At 33.6% G+C, this 27,076-nt stretch overlaps 1 protein-coding gene across 3 annotated transcripts in view; it reads left to right on the forward strand.

Moving 5' to 3' along the window:
* The window catches only part of LOC140439581 (uncharacterized), a 345,093-nt gene that overhangs the window by 294,258 nt on the left and 23,759 nt on the right, over window positions 1-27,076 (forward strand). For all 3 annotated transcript variants that reach the window (XM_072529582.1, XM_072529580.1, XM_072529579.1), the window contains 2 exons: window positions 4,551-4,824; window positions 14,772-15,232. In XM_072529582.1, coding sequence (XP_072385683.1) covers window positions 4,551-4,824; window positions 14,772-15,232 — 735 coding nt within the window. The remainder of the gene's footprint in view (window positions 1-4,550; window positions 4,825-14,771; window positions 15,233-27,076) is intronic.

A 27,076-nucleotide genomic window follows, 5' to 3' on the forward strand; every position in this document is an offset into this window, starting at 1 on the left:
TCTATTTTTCCGGTAAAACAACCTTATGCACGCTTCATTTCGCGGATGATCAAGTAGTTAGCCCACAAAACCAGGAAGATCTACAGCTGATGGCAAAGCGACTAATACAATAATATGAGCGGTTGGATCTAAATGTTACTTTAACAAAAACGCAACAACAAAACACACATATTAAGTCGTTGTAAGAAAAAGTCATTGTAAGAAAGTTCGAACTGTTAAAGTATTCTGATTGCCGGTATCCCCTCACCTGCCACAGAGGCCCGGTGAAACTTCTCATACGTAGAAGCCGTAATCCCATTTTAACTCCACGAACACGAGGATGGAATCGATGAATTTGAGATCCTCCTCAAAAGCGGCGGTCGTAGAGCGTCCAGAGACCCCAAAGAACTTGGTGGACGCAACGGCCGTACGACAAGCAGTTAACTTAGGATAAGATCACTACAGGAACAATGCGACCAATTTGTGGCATTAGAGTTAGAACACCCTGATGGTTTCCAGGGCAACAACTAACAATAACCACGGAGGAAGCTACAACTACCTGAGGAAAGGAATACCAAACGTTAAAACGTTTAAAACAAATGGAAAAAGGTAATGCGAATGAATAATATAAGTAAAATGTAGTGGCATGTCTCGCAAAACAGGAAAACAGAAAACAAAATAGGTATATCGATGGAAGGCAATCGTATATACGTATTTCTGACTATTTGTCGTCTTCAGTACGGTGCAGCCAAGTTAGAAAAGGAGCAGTTAACTTGGTGAAGAATCATTACAGGAGCAATGCGACAAATTTGTGGCATTAGAGTTAGAAGACCCTGGTGGTTTCCAGGCCAACAACTAACCATAACCACGGAGTGAGCTAGAGCTAGCTACCTGAGGAAAGGAATGCCAAACGTTAAAACGTTTAAAACAAATAGAAAAGGTTACTGCGAGTGAATAACAGATAGAATAATTTGCGAGACATGCCATTATATTTAACTTTTATTATTCACTCACATGAACCTTTTCTATTATTTTAAACGTTTTAACGTTTGGCATTCCTTTCCCCAGGTAGCTGTAGCTTCCTCCATGGTTATTGTTAGTTGTTGCACTGGAAACCATCAAGGTCTCTAACTCCAATGCCACAAATTGGTCCCATTGCTCCTTTCCCAAGTTAACTGCTCCTTTTCTAACATGACTGCACCGTACCGAAGACGACCAATAATCAGAAATACGTATTATATATATATATATATATATATATATATATATATATATATATATATATATATATATATAAATATCCCAACCACGAAAATTTGATGTTTTTAAATTAAATTAAACCTTTAAATTAACAAAAAACAACATAAAAAAATTAATTCGGTTTACAATTGGGACAGTAATAAAAAAAATGTATATATGTTGAATATGTCATGTCAACAAATATGTTTATGACATATACAACATAAAATATTGCAATTTAAAGACCTCATACTAGATAATAAAGTCACGGAACGCCAAAGCGTTACGCCGCATATTTTTAAAACACGAAATGATTTTTGTAACATGACAGCAGCGTTAAATAAATCCGAAAGCTTCGATGACTCTATAGGTTTACCTACTACAAAATATTTTTCTAGACAGGATATTGTAATATTGTTACAAAATTGGAATTCGTAGAAAAGCATGTTATTCTGTTATCGCGAAAGCAGTATAATAGGGGTGGAAGAAAAATTTGGCGCCCCGATGTCGCCGACGTCTCCGTTCAAGGCGTCGTTGATTCTCTTCTGCTAGTAAACATGTAGAATTCATAGGCGTGCCTCTCGGTCATGTTTTTTAAAGCAAGTGTGGTGTTCCACTAGTGACAAGAAATATAATCGGAAATTTATATACCAATGTAGTATCTTTTACAGGGTACCGCAATAATCTGATTTCAATGAAGTGTACTAAAGAGTATATTGATACTGAAAGAAAATTGTTTTAGTAAGTTTTCTACTTTTAAGATGTTCTAACTTCACTATTATTAATATATTTTTGTAAAATTCTAGTAATTTCTAACTGGATCCAGTGGCGTAGTAATTTTGTAATAGAAAAATCGCATAAATTCGCTAAAAATTTCCCATTATGACTACAAAAAAGTATTGAAGTGTGGCCTAAAAATTGTAGCAACAATTTTGACGGGTAATTCTATTAGACACCAGACTCGATAAAACACAAGTTTAATCTAATTAAAAATATATTTAAACAAATAAAGAAAATAAAATTAAGTTCTATATATATTGTTACGAAAATTCCATAAGATTTATCCCACATCGAAAAATCCCTTGACGAAAAAGAAGACGTAGTTCGAGATGACATCGAAAATTCATGAAATGTCTAAATGTCTAGTGAAGTTTGAATATATATACAGTGTGTAAAAGCCAAATGGAATAAATTCATTATTTAGGTTACTGTACATATTTATAAAAAATCCCGAAACACGTCAAATTTAAATTATAACTTGACATTATTTAACGTGAGAATGCAACCCCTACCTTCAACCCCCTTAGAATGACAGGTACAACCCCCAATTTTTAAAATAGGAAGTATAGGCTTGTAATATATCGTTTGAAAGGTCTTTTCATTCTCCATTCAAAAATGTTGTCGCTTTCAAGTTTATTAAGATTAATTAAGATAGAATAAATTAAAATCATGTGGTTACCGAAATTCGCTACAATACAATCAAAAACTAAAATGTAATGCAAAACGTAATAAAATGTAGAACACGAAAAAGAACCATGAATGTTAATGAAGTAGATGTTCAAAATGTTCACCGCGAACGTCTTGGCAAAATCCTAATCTCAAATAAAACTGTCTTCTAACATTATTTAACATAACAGGCGTGATCGACCTATTCGTTCTTTTAAGTCATTTAAATCAGAAGTTTTAGTTTTGTACACATGGCTCTTCACATATCTCCATAAAAAGAAATCTAATAATGTAAGATCAGGTGATCGCGCTGGCGATTCAATCGATCCTCGCCTCCCTATCCACCGATTGGGAAATATTGTATCGAGGTACTGCCGGACATTAAGTTGGTAATGTGGTGGTGCTCCATCCTGCTGAAACCATATCGTATTCGCTGGAACTTGAGGGTTTCCTGGATCAGGATATAAATTTAGGATTTAGGCCATTGTACATCGCTATTGTACATTGCTTCAGTATGTTAATCTTCATTCTATACATTTCCGACATAGCGTTATCCAGTTTGCCTGATTGGTATAAACTTACGTTTCATGTTCCACTTTTTAAGACTATAGAGTTATTCCTATTTGTTTGACAGGGATTTACCTTGATGACGACCTGAGAGGTCCTGTCATCTAAAGATGATTGTCCTCCCTTGCCGGATTTTGGATTCCGAGCTCCTTGACCATTAAGTAAATTATCCATTAGCGAGTCCATGATTTTTACTAAGGATATCCATGCGGATCATTTCCACATCTCAATGCTGTTGAGTAATTTAGTTCTTCCGCCTTCGACGTTAATTTCTTAGCTTCAGGGAAATAAAGTGCCCTAACGCGTGTCGTTTCTTTGCACTCTATTTTCCTTGCACTCTATCTTGGTACTGATGTTGCTGCTGCCCGACATCAGAGTAGGAAATCGGAAGGGAAATTTTGGTAATTAGGTGGGAGAATGGGTTTAGGACATAATTTCCCGCAGGTATCAGGAGATTGGAAGATATGTATGGCTCACGTGGGCAGGGTCGCATCCCTGAAGTAGATCTATCTTCTACTGGGCACGTAAAAGAATATCTACCGGCTACCCCGCTTTAATTAGGATTTTTAATTTTAATGTATTATATTTAACAAATTTTATATTATTCCACTTCAGATATTTTTAAAAATATTGCTCGAACTCATTTTAATGGGAAACAGCATATGTGTCTTTGATAATTTCGTAACGTACCTTCTTATTTTATAGCTTATTATATTTTGTTTATTATTAAATATTTCCTTAACCATATTTTTAATTTTAATATTGTTCTGGTTTTACAGCTTTCCTAATTTCATTCTCGATAAACTGGGCGTCTTTTGTTGTAGACATATCGATTGTGTGTGGGCATTTGCTTGATATAAATCAAACAGCCCATTTATAAAATAAACAAGGATTGATATGTTACTTAAAATATATTATTGCTAAAAGGAAGAATTTACTTTTTAATAAATAAATTTGTGGAGGACATGCAAACTTCTACAAAAACTAAATCAATAATCTTGTGATAATATAGTTTTTTAATCTTTTCATAATATAAGAAAAGTCAACTAATTTACACATACAAACATTATCTTTGATCTTTATTTAAAACAGATAACCACAGAATACTGCAATATAATATCCAAATATCTTCTAAATTCAAATAATGGAGTCTGAGAAGGATGTATACATGTCTCGTTATAATTAATTCAGTGCATAATATAGTAAATATTATATTAAGTATTACCAAACTTCCGAAAGAACGTAAAAACTTAACAGTCTTCACTTAACTGACTCTTACTACGTGATTTTAAGTATTAACAAAAATCTTTTCTTTTCAGAAAAATACATCATAGACACACCAGGTTGTAGAATTGAAAACATAGATGCCTTCAATCCAGAAATTAAAGAACTCGTGTATAAAATAGATCCCATTACATGCAGTGATAAACCCTTGTTAACTTATATATCAAGGACTGAAAATAAAGTTAGTTTAAATATAAATAAAACTGCAGCTAATATATATTATATTTTATTTAATATATTTAATATTAAGTGTTACTACCAAGAGGTTGCAAGAAATCCTGTTGGTCCGAATCCAGACGATAATCTCATGTGAGTATTATTTTTTTTATATTTCTATTATATTGTTGTATTTTTATTAATCTAATTTATTGTTTTTATTTATTACCAAAGTTCTACACTTATAACACTTACAAGTTTATTTAAAGTCTTTATTTGTACAATATAACTAATTTATTTCACACTAATAATTATATAATTTATCTACATTTATTACAATACGTACATTACATTTTAAAAACTTGACGCGATGTTCAAAACTAACTGTCCCTTCGAATAAAATGTCCCGTATATATAAATAACCGTTAGTTATTCGAAGAATCGATGACCTTCCATAGGAAGTATGGAAGGTCATTTTTTTTATATTGTAGGGGGACCCATGGCTCTAGAAATTTCTGCCGGCATGTATATTTATGATCTAGAAAAGACGAATGGGTTAGAAATAATATGTTTACAGTTTTATGCGTCATAATATTTATCGTAACAATATTATACTTCTACTAACCTGGTTTTGAGATTACTCGAGATTACTCGATTACGCGTGATATCTAACTTGAGATTACTCAACATCCTTTAGTAATCTCAACCGAACCCTTTTTTGCTGGCTTAACAATGAACACCATCTTCACATCTATCGGTTGGACTTCTAAGTGAGTCTAAGTAGTTAAAGACTACTATACTATCAGAATATTCATAGAGATAAAGCAACTTATCTTTTAAAAGAACTCGTCGAAGACCAGTGTCTTGTACGAGGATACATAGTCTAGGCCATTTCCAAATATCTGAATGTTGACTATGATTTTCGATGATCTAAGATGTTTCTTCTGATAAAAATCTGCTGAAAAAAGTTCTTGAATCAGTTTTTTGGGATTGTCAAAAGGTAATTATGATTTATTTTGTGGATAACGATAGAACAACAACTGGGAATTACAAAAATTTTTGTTAAAATCCTTTATAAAAGGTATATAAATTAAAAAACCCAAACGGGCTATGTCATGAAGACAAAACGTTTTTGGAATCCATATTCCAAGATCAGTGTCCTAAAAAGTATATAACCACTTTAATTAAAAAGAACATGAAGATTAAATTTTGACCAAGGTTAATACAAAATGTGGTTAATACTTACTAGGTGTACATGTTTTGAGCCACTAAATATCTGGGTAAAATCCCGTTAAAAGGTATAGGTTACAATTTAGTTTACATTATTTAGACTTATATATTAGGATGTTAGAGTTATCAGTGGATATGATAACATGGCAACGTATGACTCCACATGAAGTTGCTGGTCCTGAGACGAAGTGTTTACGAGGACTTGATGATAGCAACTGATTGAAATGACAAAATTGACATGAACAAAGCAGTCAGTGTAAAATGTCTGTGTCTAAATATGACAGAAGCCAGCAATATTTAAAAATTGAATAAGTTACAATTAAAATAATATAACATTTAAAAATTGAATAAGTTAAATTTGTTTAAACTTTTACCAACCTTTAGTCTACCTACAATATTAGCCAATTTACAAATTTTCTAACAAACTTTCGGGATAAATCTTACTTTAAATTACATCCATCAAACATATTGATGGTTGCTGATGTTATTATTAATCAAATTTTAACATATTTAATTTTACATATTGCTGGCTACTGTCACATTTAGACACATACCTCCGATTACATTGACTGCTTTGTTCCGTCTTCGCCCCTAACATGTCATTTTGTCATTTTGTCATTTTAATCAGTTGCTATCAACCTCGCAGACACTTCGACTAAGGACTAGCAACCCCAAGTGGAGTCTTGCGTTGCCATGTAATCAATTCCTTTTGCAACTTAAACGTGATAGTTTTTAATTTAAAAAAAAAAATGTAACTCAAAGTTAATCTAACAACGTTTAAAGCGTTTTTACCCATATATTTAGTGGCTTCAAACATGTACATCCAGTGAGTATTAACCACACTACTTTTTAGGATAGTACTGATGATGGAATATTAATTCCGAAAACGTTCTGTGATATATCCCGATAGGGTTTTTATTATTCTACCTTTTATAAAGGAATTTTTTAAATAAAATTTTTGTGATACGTGGTATACAGCCAAGTACAGGAATTTAGTTTACTTGTGGATTTTGGGTTATTTTTCCTATTTGTTCGCCAACATTGTTCTGTAACTTTTTTCTACGCAGTTTTAGGTATAAACAATGGTGTATTATCAAGAAAGAAAAAAAAACGGGTGTGGCAGTCAGTGGGACTGCCGGTAGAAGTTATACTTCTATACACGCGTTTGCCGTTACAAATTTATATGGAAGTCAATCTGCACAATCATTACATATGTAATGCTATAGGTAAGAGAGAGCAGAAAGAGAAACAGAATTAGGTATATAGGTATATGGTGCATCATTTGCTGTATATAAACAACATTTGACCTGTAATAGTAATAATAATAAAATAAAAATATTGTTTTAAGGCTCAAGACAAATCTGAACAGAATGTAAAAATAATAATAATATTAATAAATATTAAATATATTTACAAAAGGAACATTTTTATTCTCGAGAGAGAAAGAGAGAGAAAATGTATCTTCTGTCTCTCTCTCTCTCTCACCTATATCTTATATATGTAATGATTTTGACGATTCACTCCCGTACAAATTTTCAACGTCGAACGCGCGTATAGAAGTATAACAAAAATCATTACCTTTAAAATTATCTACAGTAGAAGGCTCTAGGACTAATTTTAAGCAAGATACGGTTATTCAAACTTTTCTACTGGTCCATCGAAATTTTCTTTCAGCGTTGAAATTCTTTTAACTGCGTCCGTAATACCAGTTTTTCTCTGTGTCCGTAACTATTTAATTTGAAACTCTGTCTCTGAGGGATATATTCAATATTGATCTCTTCATTGCCCTTAGTGCCACTTGTATCTTATTGATTTCGTTTCTGGTAAGGGTCAATGTTTCTGCTCCATACGTTAGAACTGGAAGTATACATTGATCAAAGATCTTTCTTTTCAGGCATATGGGAATATCTGACCTAAAAACTTCCCTCAGTTTTCAGTAAGCTATCCATATTACACCTATGCTCCTGTTTAACTCTGTTGTTTGATTGTATCTTCCTAATTTAATCGTGTGCTCCAGATACTTATAGGTATAAACTTGTTCAATTTGCGTGCCATTAGTTGAAATGTTTTTGGCCAGTACAAGGTTGGTCATATGTTGTGTTTTGGAAGTTAATTTTAAGGCCAACTCGTATAAAAGAGCTCTGAAGGTCTTGAAGAATTTGACAGACATGATCTACCCGGTCTGCAATAGGGACTATGTCGTCTGCAAACCTTAAGTTGTTCAAAAACTCCCTATTTATGTTGACTCCAATATTTTCCCATCTATTGTTTCTCATGGCACTCTGTAATAAAGCTGTGAATAGTTTAGGTGAGATGGTGTCTCCCTGCCTAATACCCTTATGTATTCTACAACTTTCTCTATCGAGGATTTTTTTACTTATAGATGGTAATTCGTTCCAAAGCCATTCCTAAATCCGGCTTGCTCTAGTGGTTGGTCAAAATCTAGCTTAGATCTCAGTCTGTTAGTAATTATTTTCATCAAGAGCTTATACAAATGAGATAACAAGGTGATAGGTCTGTAGTTTCCAATGTCTGTTACATCTTCTTTTTATTGTGCAATATTATCATAATGCCACTATTCCATTTTTCTGGTGTAATTCTTTCGAAGGGGGAGGCATTATAAAGAGTTTTTAAAGCTTTTATGACGCATATGCCTCCTAGTTTTATCATTTCACTTACACATAGCTATTTTAGTTAGTCCTAAGCCTATTCTAATTACGATTTTTTTATTGCTTTATATTTAAAGTAATAAAAATAGTTGATTTATGCGTCAATATCCAGCAGAAACCAAACTTCAGAAATTGTAATTTCCATCAATGATTGAAAAAATAAGTTTTGGTTCGGTAAAGAAACTGCGTTATCTTAAACTTTCGGAGAAATTTTGGAACGGGATGGCATTTTTGGGAAGTTCGTATAGAGTTGTTTTCTATTCTTGTGTGATGTTTACTTGTAAAATATTTTTTGGAAGCTTCATGTTACAATGAATACTTCAGATTTTTTAAATTTATTATTTTATGCTTTCTTGTATCATTGCCATTGAAATAATTGTTAATGATTTAAAGGTTTCTTCGCATTGATTTACTTTTCAAATTGCTCTCAAAGAGTTCCCAGTGAAACCTCATTTGATGGGACGTTTATAATATGCCTTTATTATAGTTGGAAGTATGTTATGTGGGAATATTACATAGAAACATCATATACCAATATTTCCGCTATTTTTGTTGATTTGATAAAAAACTCGCGAAATTAAATGAAAAGTGAACCAATATTCACTTACATCTGGAAGGATTATATTGATTTCTAGGTTGGCCAAGGCCTCGCGTGATATAATACCACTCAGAAACCTTTTGATGTACTTGATAAGTCTCACAAAGAAAACAAAGCAAGCTTATTAGTATTCGTCGTTTCAGACACGCAGCACATTTTTCTTTTGAAATATGTATAACGAAATGAGGAAGCACGTAACACTGGAGTGACCTCATTCGTCGGCTATCCGCATAAACGACAAAAGTGTTCTTTTAATAAATTGAAAGCATTAAGACCATTAAGTAATTGAGGAGTTTTTGTGCCGTTATTTTCTACTACATAAAATGTTCGATACTTTGCATGCTATAAAGACAGGGTGATACAATTGGCTAGCTCTAGTTAGATATTCGGTGGCGAAATTCTGTTTTTAAAAACTTTATTATTACTTAATTACAACTATTCTTCCAATTACTTCTTACAAACTATACAAAGAAATTTACCTTTGAACTGATATGGAGACTCATTATATGTTTATCTGCCATCTGACCTAAATGCACTAGGGTAGATAATTGGTTAGGTAATTAAGAATATTAAGAAATATACTAAAAGCGCAAAAGTCCATTTTATCAAGTTAATTAGCTAAAAAGTTAAGGTAAATATGGTCATATAAGTTACGACAATATAATTCATCCCTCGGTAAGTTCCGAAAATAAGGTTCCACTGATTTTCGAACCATCTTTGACATCTTTCTTTTTTCTTATTTTTCTCTTGTGGAGTCTAGCTCGTCTCAACTTATAGTAGGAGTATTGAAATATGGAATAGCATCCTAATAAAATAGCAATAATTGTAGTATTTGACCAGAAATGATGTCTTGGGGTTTAAAAACTCTGTAAATGTCTGCCTGTTTGAAGAAATTACTCCAGAAAAGTGGAATAGTGGCATTATGATAATACTGCATAAAAAAGAAAGAGATATAACAGAAATTGGAAATTACAGATGTATCACCTTGTTATCTTATTTATATAAGTTCTTTATGAGAATAATTACTAACAGACTGGGACCTAATCTAGATTTTCATCAACCACTAGAGCAAGCCAGATTTAGGAACCTACAACTAAGAAAATCCTTGATAGAGAAAGTTATAGAATATAGTCAGTTCTGGATAGCCTCATATTAGAACTCTTACAGAGTGCGGTATTGATCATAGGTACACAACTCTTCTTCGAAATGTATATTTCCCAACAGCTTCAGTCAGAATGTACTATGGCGACACAAACACAGTTCCTTGGATAAGGGTATTAGGCAAAGAGACACCATCTCATCTAAACTATTCACCTCTTTACTACAGAGTGCTACGAGAAAAAATAATTGGGAACATATTGGACTCAACATAAATGGAGAGTACCTGAACAACTTGAGGTTTGCAGACGACATAGTGCTTATTGCAGACCGGGTAGATCATGCCTGCCAACTTCTACAAGACCTTTAGAGCTCTTGTACATGAGTTGCCCTTAAAATGAACTTTAAACACAATATATGACAAACCTTGTACTGGCCAAGAACATTTCAACTAATGGCACATATATTGAACAAGTTTATACCTAAAAGTATCTGGGCCACGAGATTAAATTAGGAAGAGATAATCAAACAACAGAGTTAAACGGGAGAATAGGACTGAGATGAGCAGCGTACTGAAAACTGAGGGAAGTCTTTAGATCAGATATTTCCATGTGCTTGAAAGAGAAGAGTTTCAAATCAAATAGTTAGGAGAAAAACTGGTGATACAGATGCAGTTAAAAGAACTACAACGTTGAAATAGAACTGGGCAAGATATGTTGCCAGAATCAGAGATGGAAAATGGATCAAGAAAATTTTAGAACGGACACCTAGGCACGATGCTTATCGTAATCGGGGATATCCTCCAATATCCTCATCGATGCAATGGAATTATTTACGGCAGGTTTCTCTAGTTCCTTAATTTTTTGTCACATTTGCTTCCATTTGTACTAGTTGAACAGATATAACGGTCTTCTGTCTTTTACCTCAGTGGAGACGCTACTTAACACTGGCACGTGATTGTGAGACTTTCTTACCTCACCCTGTCGTTACATTAAACGCCACCAATAAATCCATCCTCTAAATAAAAGCCATTAACTTTCTTATAGGGCCTTTAAGGAGTTCTTCTTTCGACCCATACCTCTTCTTTCATTTATCTTTCCTTCCAAAATTGTATCTGTTCGTATTAGAGTGGCGCATGATATGACCTAGGTAAGCCGTTAATCTGTTTTAAACCATTTTAAAGAGAGGCGTACTATTTAGGACATCGTTTCACCAGATGGAATTAGAACTGATCTAGAGAAGATTTAAGTTATAAAATATTGGCCTACACCAGGATATAAAAAGGAAATTAGAAGTTTTCTTGGACTCTATTTATATTACCGAAAATTTATTTAAGGATTTTGGCCGCGTTGCTAAGTCCCTTTATCGACTAACCAAAAACAAAATTGAATTTGACTGGACACCTGGTGGTAAAAATGCCTTAGCAAATTTTAAAAAAATTACTTACATCACCTATCCTAGCCTATCCGCGAGAAGATTGCAAATTTCTGTTGGATTGTGACGCATGTCAGCATGGTATTGGCGCCGTATTATCACAAGAACAGGAAAGAGGAGAAGAAGTTATTGCATATTTTAGTAAAACAATGTGAAAGGCTGAAAAGAATTACTGAATTACCAGAAAATAGCTCCTAGCTATTATAAAAGCCCAGAACATTATCTTTTTTATAACATAAATTTTATAATTAGAACTGACCATATCGCTTTGCAGTGGCTAATGCATTTTAAAAAGCCAGAAGGACAAGTTGCTCGATGGATAGAGGGACTCCAACAATATAACTTCGACGTTCTTTCTAGGCGACCCTATTTGGAACGACAATGCGAGTACTGTAAAAAACTTGAAGATAAAGAGAACATAACCAAAGAAATAACTCTTCAGGTAACCACAGTTATACAGATTGAAATTAATGATCAGACTTCCCTGGAAAACCTTAAAAAGATTCAAAAGAAAGATAATGGCTTAAAATTCATACGAGTAGGAACATATAAAGGCATACTAGGCTCAATAAGAATCTCTGTATCTTTTTAATGGTCTATTATATCAGAAGTGGGAAAGTCCCCATGGAGTACGTACACGTACAGTTCAACAAGTGGTACCACGAAAATCACACGTTGAAAGTGTGTTGCAAGAAATTCATAGCAGCCTTTCTGGAGGATATTTTGGTGTCAAAAGAACACTGGCCAGAGTTCGAGACAGATTTTACTGGATCAATTATCGCCGAGATGTAGAAGATTAGTGTAAGAAATGTGATTTATGTAACGGTTGAAAAGGCTCTAGAACAAGAAGTCATGGTAAAATGGCACAATATGTTTCCAGAGAACCTTTTGAATGACTTGCAGTGGATATTCTTGGTCCACTTCCGATGACAAATAGAGGAAACAAGTATTTAATGGTCGCAATGGATTTTTTTTCAAAATGGCCTGAAATTTTACTTTTAACTTTCAATTAGATAACATACCCTATAAATTATAAAATAGGCAATAAAAATAAAGTGTTTCATTTAATAAGTAATGGGCAATAAAAGTAAAGGTGTAATAATATCAATGTTTTATTTATCCCATGCCTTTAAACCAAGGAAATTCACATTAAGAATTATTTCTATGTATTTATAATAATTATAGATAAGAGTTTATATTTTAAAATTATATCACTTTTGTTGTTAACTTAAAGTATTTATCTTTTAATTAACGAAATTAAAATAACAGTTTTAGGCTAATCTAACTAACTATTAATCAATTCAACCTTAATATTTTTAGATATATCATCTATACAGGCTGATTCATTAAGAATATCCAATGTTTGGGTTATAGATTTTGGACCTCAAAATATATTGATTTTGTCCAGCATGCCTTTTACAAATATGGCTAGTTTTCAAGATACAACGTGTTTTAAGTTAAAATATGGATTTTAATTTACGCAATAATTTTTACGTTTTCACAATTTCTATTTGAAAATTCGCTATTTTACCTTATTTATTGGCATGAGGATTGCTAATTTAGACTCTAATTTGGCATTGCTACTAAAGATTAAGCTTGGGACTATGTGCTGGCCAGCCTTTGTTTCAGTTAACTTCCACGGGGTAATCTCGAACTATTCAGGCTGTAGGAGGTCTAGCAACATAAGGAGATAAAGGCACTACATGATCCTGAAGATGTCTTATGTGTAATGCTTAGCAGTAAAATGTTCATTATCATCACCTCTATGCGTACTCTTAATGAAATGCCTTCCCACATAATAAACGAGCCTCTACCAAATAAAATGATATTCGTTATGATACATTATGATATCGTTTTTTGACCTTCAAAAAACATGAACTCGTCTATCACGTAAACAAACAAAAGTGTGACTCTTTCGTCCACAGAACTTGTTGCCAATTGGCTCCTTCCCAATTCACATGCTCCCTGTCAACATTTAACCGTGCTCTACGGTGATATCTGGTTAACGCTGGACCTCTGGCAGTAATATGAGGGTGCAAATTTACTTTTAGAAGACGTTGTCTAACTGATGTTAGGATTTTTTGGATGCCACTTGTGTTTTGAAGCTCAGATTGAAACTGTCGGGTTGTTACAAATCATTATATTAGAGCGGAAAGCCTTAGTCTTAACAAACGATATGGAGCTGGGATTATGACACGGTTTCTGTCTTGCCTAGCTCTTCTGGTATTCTCGCCAGTTACCCTGTATCAGTTAATTATTAGCAATACTGATTTGTGGGGCACACCAAATTTTTCCCTTATTCGGCTATAAGATCAACGTTCTTCTTGTAATACAACGCTCTGAGCACATTCCTCAGATTTCTGGATTCTTGTTGCATCTTAACAGTTTAAATTAAACAAAAGAATTCCGATATGCGCTAAAATCAAACCTTAAACAGACTTAAAAGTTGATTTAACATTAACCGAATTTAAAAAAAAAACACTGATAAAGATAAAAATTCAACAGCAAAAATTTTTAGCGCAGTTTAAAAAGTTTGTTTTTTTTTACATTTACTACATCATTTAAATTTAACAGGAAATATGTATTAATTAACAAAGTTAACATAAGTTAAAGGGGTTTTACCCACACATTTAGTAGCTTCACTCATGTATACTTGCTAAGTGTTCAATCACGTGTTCTTTGACCTTGGTCAAAATTTCATATTTATGTTTGCTTTAATTAAAGTGTTGACACTTATTTTAGGTAACTGCACTGATGATGGACTTATTAGTTCAAAAACGTTCTGCGATGTAACCCGAAAGGGCAATTTTAGCATGTATTTATACCTTTTATAAAGGATTTTTTGAATAAAAGTTTTTATGATACATGTATACATCCGAACTACAGGATTTCATTTTCCCTGTGGATTTTAAATATTTACAGTTTACATTTAAGTATATTTAAATTGGCAATAATTTTATAAAAGTATTAATTGGTGCTTTAATTTCTTGAAGCCGTATATATTATGAGCCATAAATTGATATAATTTTTTTTTTATTTTGTTGTCTCCAAGATTCATCTTATATTTTTAGTTTTTCAGACTGTAAATACTTCAGAGATTCCGTCCAAATACAATCAGAAGTAGTTAAAGTAGAATGCTTCAACATGTTCTACAAAGTATACGAAAACGTCCATGCTATATTCAGACAACCAGCGCAAACCGTCCAAAACGTGGACAAACCAAATGTAATCCTGCTTGGAATCGACAGCGTTTCAATGTCCAATTTAATAAGAACAATGCCAAAAACTTATGAGTTGCTAGAAAGTACCAATTGGATACGATTGACAGCATACAACAAAGTGGAGGACAATACATTTCCTAACCTCATAGCAGTGTTGGCAGGGGTTAAATTTTCGTATCATGAGAACTATCCGGAAAATACTATCTGCAATCCTTATGATACGAAGTCGCTGAAAAACTGTAATTTCTTGTGGAAAGCTTACAAGGAAAATAATTATAGCACAGCATATGCAGAGGATACGCCAGAACAAGGTAAGGGTTGTAAATTGTTGCGTGTGGGAAAAGGGAAGGTTTAATTTTATTATTTTAATAGACATGATCGATTTTAGAACCTTTTAAAATCTTGGAATCCTCTTTAAGGTTAGCTTTGCTTTTAATTGGTTTTGGTGTTTATAAGGGTGGCGGTGATTATATGTATATGTGATGTATTGATAGCAGGTTTAAGAATGGTGTTCTTAATATATTGTTCAGATATAAATTTCTGTTAGATGTATCGTCCTTATAAGAAATGCGATTCTTCTTCTTCTTTAGTTCCTTTAATATCGGGGATTAGATATCACCAAGGCTAATCTAATCTTCACTATATCAAGTTTCTCATCCAAGACATTCTTGTGCAGCCTAGATTCCTTCGTTCTTCGATCTATCTTTGTATTATTGTAAATGTGTATTTTTAGTTAAGTTTGTCCATCTTCCACCTGTATTTTTACCTCCTCAGTTCTGGCTTTAGTATTGTATTTACCTGCAATTTCTTTCTCTAATAATGCCGTAAGGGGGGATTTATTTTTTTTACTCCAGTGGCAAATATTGGTGGTGGTTTAGGTTCTTTCTTGGTGCCTTCATCTGGTATTTCCGTAGTTTCTTTTTCTGACTTTTCACTGAGTGTTCCAGAAACGAACATTAGTTTTTAAAATATAAAATAATAAAAATGTAATTACTTATACTTAAAGTTATCTATAAATCTTTAGACTTTTCTTAGTGTAGAACAGTCTTTGGTCAAGTTTCCCCGCAACACCCGCCAGTCTGGAGTCTGACTGTTTAAATATTTTTCACACCACGACAGTAATAAATTATCAATTCACGTATAAAGTACTTGCTCGCCGAAATCGAGTATTCTCAAACCGGTGTTTTCATATATTTTATAAAAGAAAGTGTATTTGAAATTGTATAGTAATGTACGGCCTTTCTACTCTAAAAGTTTTAATTATAAGCCGTTAAATTCACAAGTGTTTTTATGTCTGTGGAGCTGTATTTGCTCAAAACAAGAATCCTCATCATTCAAGAAGAACCCAACCTATGGAGATACATCCATCAAAAGTCCTTTGAAGTAAGGCTTGGAATCGCAAGAATTTCAAATCTCATAATGTAGTTAGCTAGTTACAAGGCTCCCTACACTGAGGCTACCAAATTTATTGCTTAACCAGTATTTATTGACTTTGGTTTGTCTTGTCGATTTTCTATTTTCTTCTTCTAGATTTCTCGGGCGTTTCCTACTGGGAACTACATGCCATTCGTTATTAGGGTTAGATGAAGGTAGTGACGGAAATGAGGTAGAATATGTCGTTTGGTTTGGTATTTGTGTAGACAATTGGTAAACAAATGGGGGTAAAGCGTTAGATGTGATTAGTTGAGATTGTTTTAATATTCATTGTACATCTGAATTTGACAGGGGCACACCACTGACTGGTTTCCAAGAAACTCTTTTTTCCATCATAGGTGCAGATGATATCTAATTTGGACACATTTCAGCAATTTAAAATCAGATTTTAGTTGTTACGTACAAAATAAATATGTTGTTTATTTACTATTCTGTTTTCCGATATAGAACAGCACAAAAACATATCTTTTAACAATTCACTTAATTACCGTTTAACAGCTATACTTTAATTATCGCAACCGACCGTACGCTTTGATATATCAAGCTATACCGCTCTTTTATAGATTCAGTATTATTTCTGGCTTTTTTTATCCATTCGACCTAGTACTTTTCCACTTGTAATTCTGTTGACCAACGTTATTCTCAATATTGGACGATAGCACCTCGAAATTGTCAATGTTTTTGTATTATTTTGGATAAGAGTCCATGCTTGTACGCCGTAAAGTAAGGTACTAAATCTTCTTATTTAGAGACATCACGTGTATTAAACAAGTTCTTCACTTTTATGAAAATGGAGCTGACAATTTCAATAAATCTTCGAATTTCAACGTTTTGGTCACTTGTGTCATTTATCATAGTCCCAAGGTATTTATATTATTTATTTTTTTTTAATTGTGGTAATGTTTGTAACATGAATAAGAGGGTTTTCAGACGAGGATACTGTATGCGAGATACAGAATTTGCGATGGCTGCTGTATCGGATTCACGGGCATGCTCGTCAGTATGAAAATAGTAGCAGTGCAGTGCGGTTATATTTTTGGATTATGGATGTAGAAGAGTGTGTTATGCTGTGGTACATATTAAATAAAAAGAAAAGGAAACTGAAAAGACGACGTAATTTGTGGGTTCATCCTATTGTAGAATTAAGAGAAACCAAGGGAACGTATAATTTGCTGTATCAAGATTTATTGCAAGATCCATCGAAGTTTTTTAATTATTTTCGAATGTCTGTGAAGTCGTTTGAAGAACTTCATAAGATTTTGGAAATTCAATTGAGTAAAAAAGACACAACTATGCGTAAAAGTATTTCATCAAAAGAACGGCTTTCTATGACTTTAAGTTAAAGTCTATGACTTAAATTTAAAATAAATCTGTGTACTTATCTCCAATTTGTAAATTGTTTACCTCACCCTAAATAAAAAATGACCGTATTCCTTTCACAATAATGTAGTTTTATATTCGTTAAATAATCAAAATTCCAATTAACAAACTTTTAAAACTAAACTGTATACGTATGAAACAAAATACATATGTATTTATAATAAAAACATGTTTATTTCTTACCATATTCATTTTGCTGTACTGCAGTCATGGCCTGAAAATTGTCGCACATTTGCTTAGAAATTTCGACCCAGCACTGCTGCTTTTTATTTCTATTGCAGTAATCTGGCGATGCTGTATCCCATAGACAGGGATTTGATTGTACCAAACAAATAAATTTGTCATTATCAAATACAGCACGTTCCATTATTTAACTATATTCAGAAAACACCTTCTTTCTTTCGTTGCTCATTCACAATTATTCGACAGAAAATCGCGCGTGTATGGAATGTGGTGCAAAAGTATTTGTGTCTGAAAGCGTTCATTTAAGGTAATGTTTCTTCTGGATCTGGCATACGCATTAAGTCGTCGGCGAGATACTGAATTCAGTATCCCTCGCGCGTCCCGTGTGAAAAGCTCCATTTGAGTCTACGTAATATCTGCGTCTCGGATACAGTATCCTCGTCTGAAAGGGAGGGGGCTTAGATTCTTACTGAAAATCATATACTTAGTTTTCTTGACATTAATCTGTATCCTAGTTATTACTGCATCTTATATTTATAAATCCAGAAAACCGCAAAAATCTGTCTTGTGTTTCTTAGGAAGAGAATCTAGAAAAGGATTCTAGAGTGGTTGATTAGAGGAAGATCATATATGCTCTTCCGGTAGTTCATGAGTTATAGTACGCGATAAGAGAAGGATTTTCTTCTGGCACGAATTACTTCGTTTATTATTAACTTTACAACATTAATGCATGTAAACAAAAATGGAGAGAATTATATTTTATACAATTTTGATCTCTTCCATTTTTTGCAGAAATCAATATTTGAGGTCGTACGTATGCGGTAAAAGTTCTAGCGTAAGACCTTGGAGGGATTGGTTTCATAGGAGTTGTTTTTATTTAATATCTCGGCCATTTTCAACTTTTCGACAAAATCGTAACAACTTAAATTATTGTAGTAACGATTTCTTACAATTTCTTCTTTGCAAATTTTTTCGTGCAATCGATATTTTCTGAGTTAAGGGGGAAAATACTGACTGAATATAATTATTAAATTAAATCCTTTATTATTACCTTCACGACATGAATGTACATAAACAAAAATGGGGAGAATTACATTTTAGGCAATTTTGATCTCCTTTTTTTTGCTGAAATCAATATTTAAGATCCTAAGCCTAACGAACCCTAGACAGTGAGGTCATTAGTAGCAAGCCATAAACAGGAACGAACCTACGACTTTAAATATTGATTTTGTACCCTCTTTGATGACAGATTAGAGGTTACACAAAGAACGGTACTAGGCTCGGGCTTCAGTCTGGTAGAGGTATCTTGGTCGGGGCTCTTATTACAGCTCAAATGTAAAGAATCAGTTAGAGAAGTACTGAAGATACGGAGACGAGAAGTTAGAAGATAACAGACGAGAAGTTAGAAGATAAGAGACGAGAATTTGGAAGATAAGAGAAGGGAATTATTTGGGCACCACCCTATTTTTAGAGGAACAGGGAAACCTTAAGACATAGAGAATACGATAACGAGAAAGATAAGATACAGTTAAGATACGGGAGAATAAAATAAACCGTGAGAGAAAAGGTATTTTGATCGTGCGGTACACACTTAATATTTCGACACATACACTAATTATACGATAAAACAAATAATATAAATCAGTAAAAATGCCTGAAAGAGATACACCATGCACAATAATATATATTCATATCAAAACAATAAAAATAAAAAGCAAAAAGTTCGTCAACAAAATTATATTGAGGTATATAAAAAAAAATACACTATAACAATCTTTACGGCACAGTTAGATGACACGAGATAAGTGATTGATTAATTTATAATCGAATAAAAACAAAAAATATCTTTTTTGGAAAATAATTCTGCATAATGTAGTATTCTCAAGAATAGAAGAAAACAAGGAACATTATAATAGTCAATATTCGTCAAACAAATTATTATTATACCTTGAGAACACTTAAACGTTTACCAAAAATTTTTTTATTGAATGTGATCACCTCAAATCTATATATGAAATTTAACATAAATATACCCTACATTAATATAAAAGAAATGGTCCGTAATTTATACATATATTACATCGTAGGTTCAAACTCATAATAGTTCGTTCCGTTTAACCATAAACAGCAAGGTCACTAAACTGAACGTTATAAATCAAATTCTTACGGTTTAGGTATCAAAGTTGAGCTTTAGTCAATAAAATTTACTACTCACAATTAATATGCCACAGGTGGATACAGATAGTGGCGTTAGGCCTTCAATAAAGTCACTTGACACTTGGTCCTCGGAACAGGGAGGTACAGCAACGAATTACGGTTTTCAATCCGTAATCCCTCGGTTTGATTTCGGCAGACGAGAAGGTAAACAGCCAAATAGGAATAGCACAGGTAGTAATCGGTAGTAGAGATGAATGATGAATAATGCACAATGAATAGTGAATAGTGAATAATGAATAATGGCTAATGGCTAATCGTTAATGGCTAATGGTTAATCGGCAAACAGAAGTGACCTCGTTCCTTTGAATTGAAACACGTCTGTTGGACAAAAAAGAAAATAGTTAATATAGGACTCACTGTGTAAAGATATTTTATAGAGATAAGGGTGAATTGAAAATACACTTACCGCCGTATGATGGAGACAAACCGCTTGCTACTGGAACCAACTCGAAAATGAAAATGAATTCTGAACTTGAGCGAGCTAAAGATAAAAACGGGGTGGGAGTATTGCTACTGGGTGCCACACGAAATTGATATTCAATAACAGGGCTACTGTGATCATTTTTGTAACATAATCACCCTCTCCCGACAGGGAATATACTTTCTCCGAAAAACAACTCTTCTGGTTTTCTGAGAAGGTAGGACGGAGATTTCACAATAGGCACTGATTCCTTTGTTACTAGGAAAGATTTCTATTTAGCAAAGACTAGATAAAGAACTTGTTGCCAAAGTTGGCAAAGGACAAAGTGGAAATTTAGTGGGATCCTTTGGTCTAGGGGAACGTAATGAACGCGGAGACCGTTTGATTGAATTTGCAACTGAAGAACAGCTCGTAGTGACAAACACCTTTTATGATCTTCCTCCAAGACGACTATATACGTGGAAATCTCCCCAGGATACTCCAGATCACACAGTACGAAATCAAATAGACTATATTCTTATTAACAAACGATTTAGAAACTCTATAACATCTGTTAAAGCGTACCCGGGATCCGACATAAATTCGGACCACAATCCACTTATCGCCAAAATGAAACTTAGTTTAAAGAAAGTTCAAAGACCAAAAATTATGAAGTACGATATTAACCAACTGAAAAATAAAACAGTAAAGGAAAAGGTACAAAAACGCCTAAAAGAAAAAACGTGGGCTCGTACAGAAAAACCATGGGCCCGTACAGAAACAGATAACACAGATGTAGAATTACTACAACAACATAAATAACGAAATAAAAAGGGCTATTAAAATAGCAAAAGAAAATTGGTTTAGCTCGAAGTGTACAGAGATAGAGTCATTACAACAAAAACATGATTCATTTAACCTCCATAAAAAGATTAAAGAAGCGGCAGGCTTATATAAACACAAGAACACTGGATTCCTGACAGATAATCAGGGAAACATAGTACTGGAAATAGAGCATAAAAGAGATATTTGGATCAAATACGTGGAAAAAACTTTTGAAGATATACGAAGTAACACTGGTATTACAACAAACACCAATTGCGAATCTGGACCACCATTTACAGTCGAAGAAGTAAAATATGCCATCAAAAGCACCAAAGATGGTAAAGCAGTAGGCCCTGATAATTTTCACTCAGAATTCTTAAAACTTATGGACTATGATGGCATAAAATGGTTGACAAATATATTTAACAGTATATATGATACGGGCGTGGTTCCCCAAGAGTGGTTAGTGTCAACTTTTATAAATCTTCCAAAAAAACCCAATGCGAGAAAGTGCGAAGACTATAGAATTATAAGCCTTATGAGCCATTTACTTAAAACATTTCTAAAGGTCATCCACAAAAGAATATATACAAAATGTGAGGAACAACTAACAAGAACACAATTCGGATTTCGTGATGCTCTGGGAACACGGGAGGCCCTTTTTGCTGTACAGGTGCTATTTCAGAGATGCAGGGATGTGAATTGTGATATATACGTATGCTTTATAGATTACCAGAAGGCATTTGACAGAGTAAAACATGACAAATTAATGACTCTAATGCAAGAAATTGGAATTGACAACAAAGATCTTAGAATTATCAGAAACATTTACTACAATCAAACGGCCAAAATCAAAATAGAAGACCAGTTAACTGATAAAATTGCAATAGAACGTGGAGTACGACAGGGCTGTATTTTGTCTCCATTGTTGTTCAATATTTATTCTGAATGGGTATTTAAGGAAGCTTTAGACGGTTGTGCGAAAGGAATACTAATAAACGGTGAAGGGTTGAATAACATTAGATATGCAGATGACACTATAGTTTTTGCCGATAATCTGAATGACTTACAGATATTAACAAATCGCATAACAGAAGTCAGCAACAGATACGGACTAGCTCTTAACATAATGAAAACCAAATTTATGACAATTAGTAAAAAACCAATACTAAACGCTCAACTTACAATCAACCAACAGAATATCGAAAGAGTCGAGCAATATACATATCTAGGCACCAATTTAAATAGCCAATGGGACCACTCAACAGAAATTAAACAGCGAATAATAAAAGCAAAAGCAGCATTCGTTAGAATGAGAACTATTTTCAACAGTCGAGACATATCATTAAAAACAAAATGCCGTCTATTGAACTGCTACATATTCACAGTTCTGCTCTACGGAATGGAAGCATGGACACTGACTGTTGCATCTATGAATCGGCTCGAAGCTTTCGAAATGTGGTGTTATAGGCGCATCTTACGTGTATCCTGGGTTGACAGAGTTACTAATGTGGAGGTCCTGCGTAGAATGGGGAAAGAATGTGAAATTCTCATGACCGTCAAAACTAAAAAGTTGGAATATCTAGGTCATGTAATGAGAAATCAAGAACGTTACGGCCTTCTCCAGCTGATTCTCCAAGGGAAAGTAAATGGTAAGAGAGGACCGGGAAGAAGACGCATTTCCTGGCTTCAAAATTTGCGAAAGTGGTATAACACGACTACCACTGAACTGTTCCGCGCTGCAATAAGCAAAGTGAAGATAGCCGTGATGATCGCCAACGTCCGGAACGGATAGGCACTTTAAGAAGAAGAAGAAGAAGATTTCCTTGTTAAAAAAGGCGTAACAAATTTCTCGTTGGTGTTGGGTTATTTTTACGGCTTTTAACAAAATATTTACACATAGGCGGCGTGAAATTAATTTTCTAATGGGAATAATTTAAAGAAATTTTAGACATGCTTCAATTTTAGGAAAAACAGAGATCAAAATTGTATATAATATAATTCTCTTCATTTTTGCTTGTACATTCATCTCTTAAAGTTAATAATAAACGAGATAATTCGATAATTATGCTTCCTCCTTTTCAACATGTTTCCCTTAACTCGGAAAATATCCACCGCACGAAAAAAATAGTACAAAAGAAATTGTTGCAAATCGCATTTGCAACAATTTCAGTCCTTACCATTTTTGTAAAAAAGTTGAAAATGACGAAGATATTGAGCAAAAACGGTTCTCGTTTAAAATCAATATGGCGGCTAACGCGACGGCGGAATTCAGTTGCGATTTTAAATTTACACTACTATTGCAACATATACATGCAAGGTCATATGCTATCCTGACTGGACTCTTATGGGAGTTTATTCCCTTGATTATTGTTTGTATGTTCGAGATAGTATGGATATTGCCTGGATACTATGGATAGTATTATGCATGTCTCATTACTAATAGTTGTCTTGCTTGTGCTCGGTGTATATTTATTATTTGTATTCAATAAGCTGTAGAATATATTCCTTTTTTAGTTTTAATGAGAGTTTTTAGCTGTAGACTACCGAATCTGCACGTATTAAAGAGTCTGGCTTTATTAGGAACTCTATTTAAAGTTACCTTTAGATCAAATTCATAATCGAGGATCCCAGTGGATAAAAATTTTCAAGATTGCTTTGTCCGGCTGAGTTAGCACCTTTTTTTCTTTAAGATGCAGATGAAAGAAATGTTATACATGATGAATTATCTTGCCTGATTGCGAGGTGTTTCTGGGCAAGATGGTTTCAGTTTAATCGAGATAATTCTCTACGTATTACACGATTTTTCTACAGCTGATGATATATTTTAGCACTTACAAAACAACAGGATACAATATTTGCTTGTGCCGAGGAAAGCGGGGTCATCAACATAAACTTAAATTTTGGTACCGATGTTTAGGTATAAATAACTAGAACACAACTTTGTGGGAATCCACTTTGAGTGTGAATGGATCAGAGAATCGATCAATTTTACTCTTATGATTCTATGGCTGATATAAGATTTGGCAATATTGAAGACGTATAATGGAAGGCCGATGTCAATCAAATTAATTATGAGACCGCCACACAATGGGACGAAATGTTGTAAACGTGACCAAAAGTCCCAGGAACAAAGTTTAGTATAGAGATTATTAAGTTGTCTACGGGGAGGTTCGCCCTATTGAATTTCGATCGTAGAAACAGCCGGCTGATTCATTTTTAAGTTGCAGAGTAAGTCTAACACGGCATGTTTTCGTTAATAAGGCGTGGGACCAGCTTAGCGTAAAAGGTAGTGCGTCTTTAAACGTTGACCAACTTTTTCTGTACAGTGATGCATCAGATATAAAACATGCGTAATATTTCTCCATGTATGTGCCTTATTTTTCAATGCTTTACGCTTGTAAAAAATATAGTAACAATAGTTTGTTTATAAACAATTTCTGGCTAATCGACTTTTGAAACTCTGGCTAATAACTTTGGAAAATTAAATTTTAAAGTGTCAATATTTATGCAATGTTTAAAAACTGATATAAACCCATAGTTATCGTTTTAATTCGAAAATTTATGAGTTTTTTATACTCCTAACATAGCCAAGAAATCAAAATGAAATTCTGGAGCATCACTGAAACAGAATCTTCGTATCGTTATTAATTATGCGAAGTAACATCCACTAAGTTCAACGATATTGACTCAATGTTAAAAACAGCCGTAAACCATAGTGACACACAAAAATGACAAGCACGCTAAAGTGAAAACAAAGATGTGAAACAAAAAAGAAAGCTTATGAAAGAATTGGGACTCCTTATAGACATGATAAAACCGATTTTGGCAGTAATATTGATGGAAACACAGTTCGAAGCTTCTTTGAGAATAGGAATATATCATCTCGTATAACCGAAATCGCCGAAGAACTGATCCATCGTTTTCATATTATTTTATCAAGAATTTCGAGTGGTGAAGCAATTGATATAGAAAAATTTCAGAAGTATACTACAAAAACCGACAGGTACTTGATTCAACTATATCCCTGGTACAATATACCCACCGAAGGTCACCGATTACTGATCCATTATTATCATAAGCGAGAGCTCTCTTAAGGTCGCGGCATATTATCGTGCACGTATAGTTTCCGGCACGTAGCGTTTCCACTCCAGCAATTGGGCTGTGCGTTCACATTTTCATACATAGAACGTTTCAGTTTCGTTCGGTGAAGATATGATCTCGCTTTTCTCGACAAAAATTATGTGCAATTGCTCTTCTACTTAACGATGAAGAATAAAAAACGGTGTTAAAAAGAAGGTTTGAAGTACATCCAATGCTAAGAGAAAGGAAGAAGGAATGTGAATACTGGACTTTATACAGAGAAGTAATTGATGACGATGAAAAATATTATGGATATTTTAGAATGAATAGGATTCAGTTTAAATATGTTTTAAATTTAATTTCACCTTCAGTTAAAAAACAAAATACTACATTTAACGAAGCCATACATATCAAACCAAAAAGTATTTTTAAAAAGAAGAGGTATCACTTCCGTACAAAAGTCCTAATTGTTTATCATTTCCGTGATTAATTGTCACAAAGCAATAAAAACACATGCATAAATGACAAAATATTCTCGAAAATTATTATTTTAAATACTCTGTATCAAAATCAAACAAATACCTAAATAAACAAGGGGAAAACGACGGACATCTAATTCACATTATCCTTACCAACCAGTTACGACTCGTTACGTAGCCGTCGGCATCAGTAAAATATTGTTTTCGAATATACTGAACGGAAACATTAAAGGTCGCGGCATATTATCGTGCACGTATAGTTTCCGGCACGTAGCGTTTCCACTCCAGCAATTGAGCTGCGCGTTCACATTTTCATACATAGAACGTTTCAGTTTGGTTCGGTGAAGATATGATCTCGCTTTTCTCGACAAAAATTATGTGCAATTGCTCTTCTACTTAACGATGAAGAATAAAAAACGGTGTTAAAAAGAAGGTTTGAAGTACATCCAATGCTAAGAGAAAGGAAGAAGGAATGTGAATACTGGACTTTATACAGAGAAGTAATTGATGACGATGAAAAATATTATGGATATTTTAGAATGAATAGGATTCAGTTTAAATATGTTTTAAATTTAATTTCACCTTCAGTTAAAAAACAAAATACTACATTTAACGAAGCCATACATATCAAACCAAAAAGTATTTTTAAAAAGAAGAGGTATCACTTCCGTACAAAAGTCCTAATTGTTTATCATTTCCGTGATTAATTGTCACAAAGCAATAAAAACACATGCATAAATGACAAAATATTCTCGAAAATTATTATTTTAAATACTCTGTATCAAAATCAAACAAATACCTAAATAAACAAGGGGAAAACGACGGACATCTAATTCACATTATCCTTACCAACCAGTTACGACTCGTTACGTAGCCGTCGGCATCAGTAAAATATTGTTTTCGAATATACTGAACGGAAACATTAAAGGTCGCGGCATATTATCGTGCACGTATAGTTTCCGGCACGTAGCGTTTCCACTCCAGCAATTGAGCTGCGCGTTCACATTTTCATACATAGAACGTTTCAGTTTGGTTCGGTGAAGATATGATCTCGCTTTTCTCGACAAAAATTATGTGCAATTGTTCTTCTACTTAACGATGAAGAATGAAAAACTGTGTTAAAAAGAAGGTTTGAAGTACATCCAATGCTAAGG

The sequence above is a fragment of the Diabrotica undecimpunctata genome, chromosome 4 (assembly GCF_040954645.1).
Source record: "Diabrotica undecimpunctata isolate CICGRU chromosome 4, icDiaUnde3, whole genome shotgun sequence".
Taxonomy (NCBI): domain Eukaryota; kingdom Metazoa; phylum Arthropoda; class Insecta; order Coleoptera; family Chrysomelidae; genus Diabrotica; species Diabrotica undecimpunctata.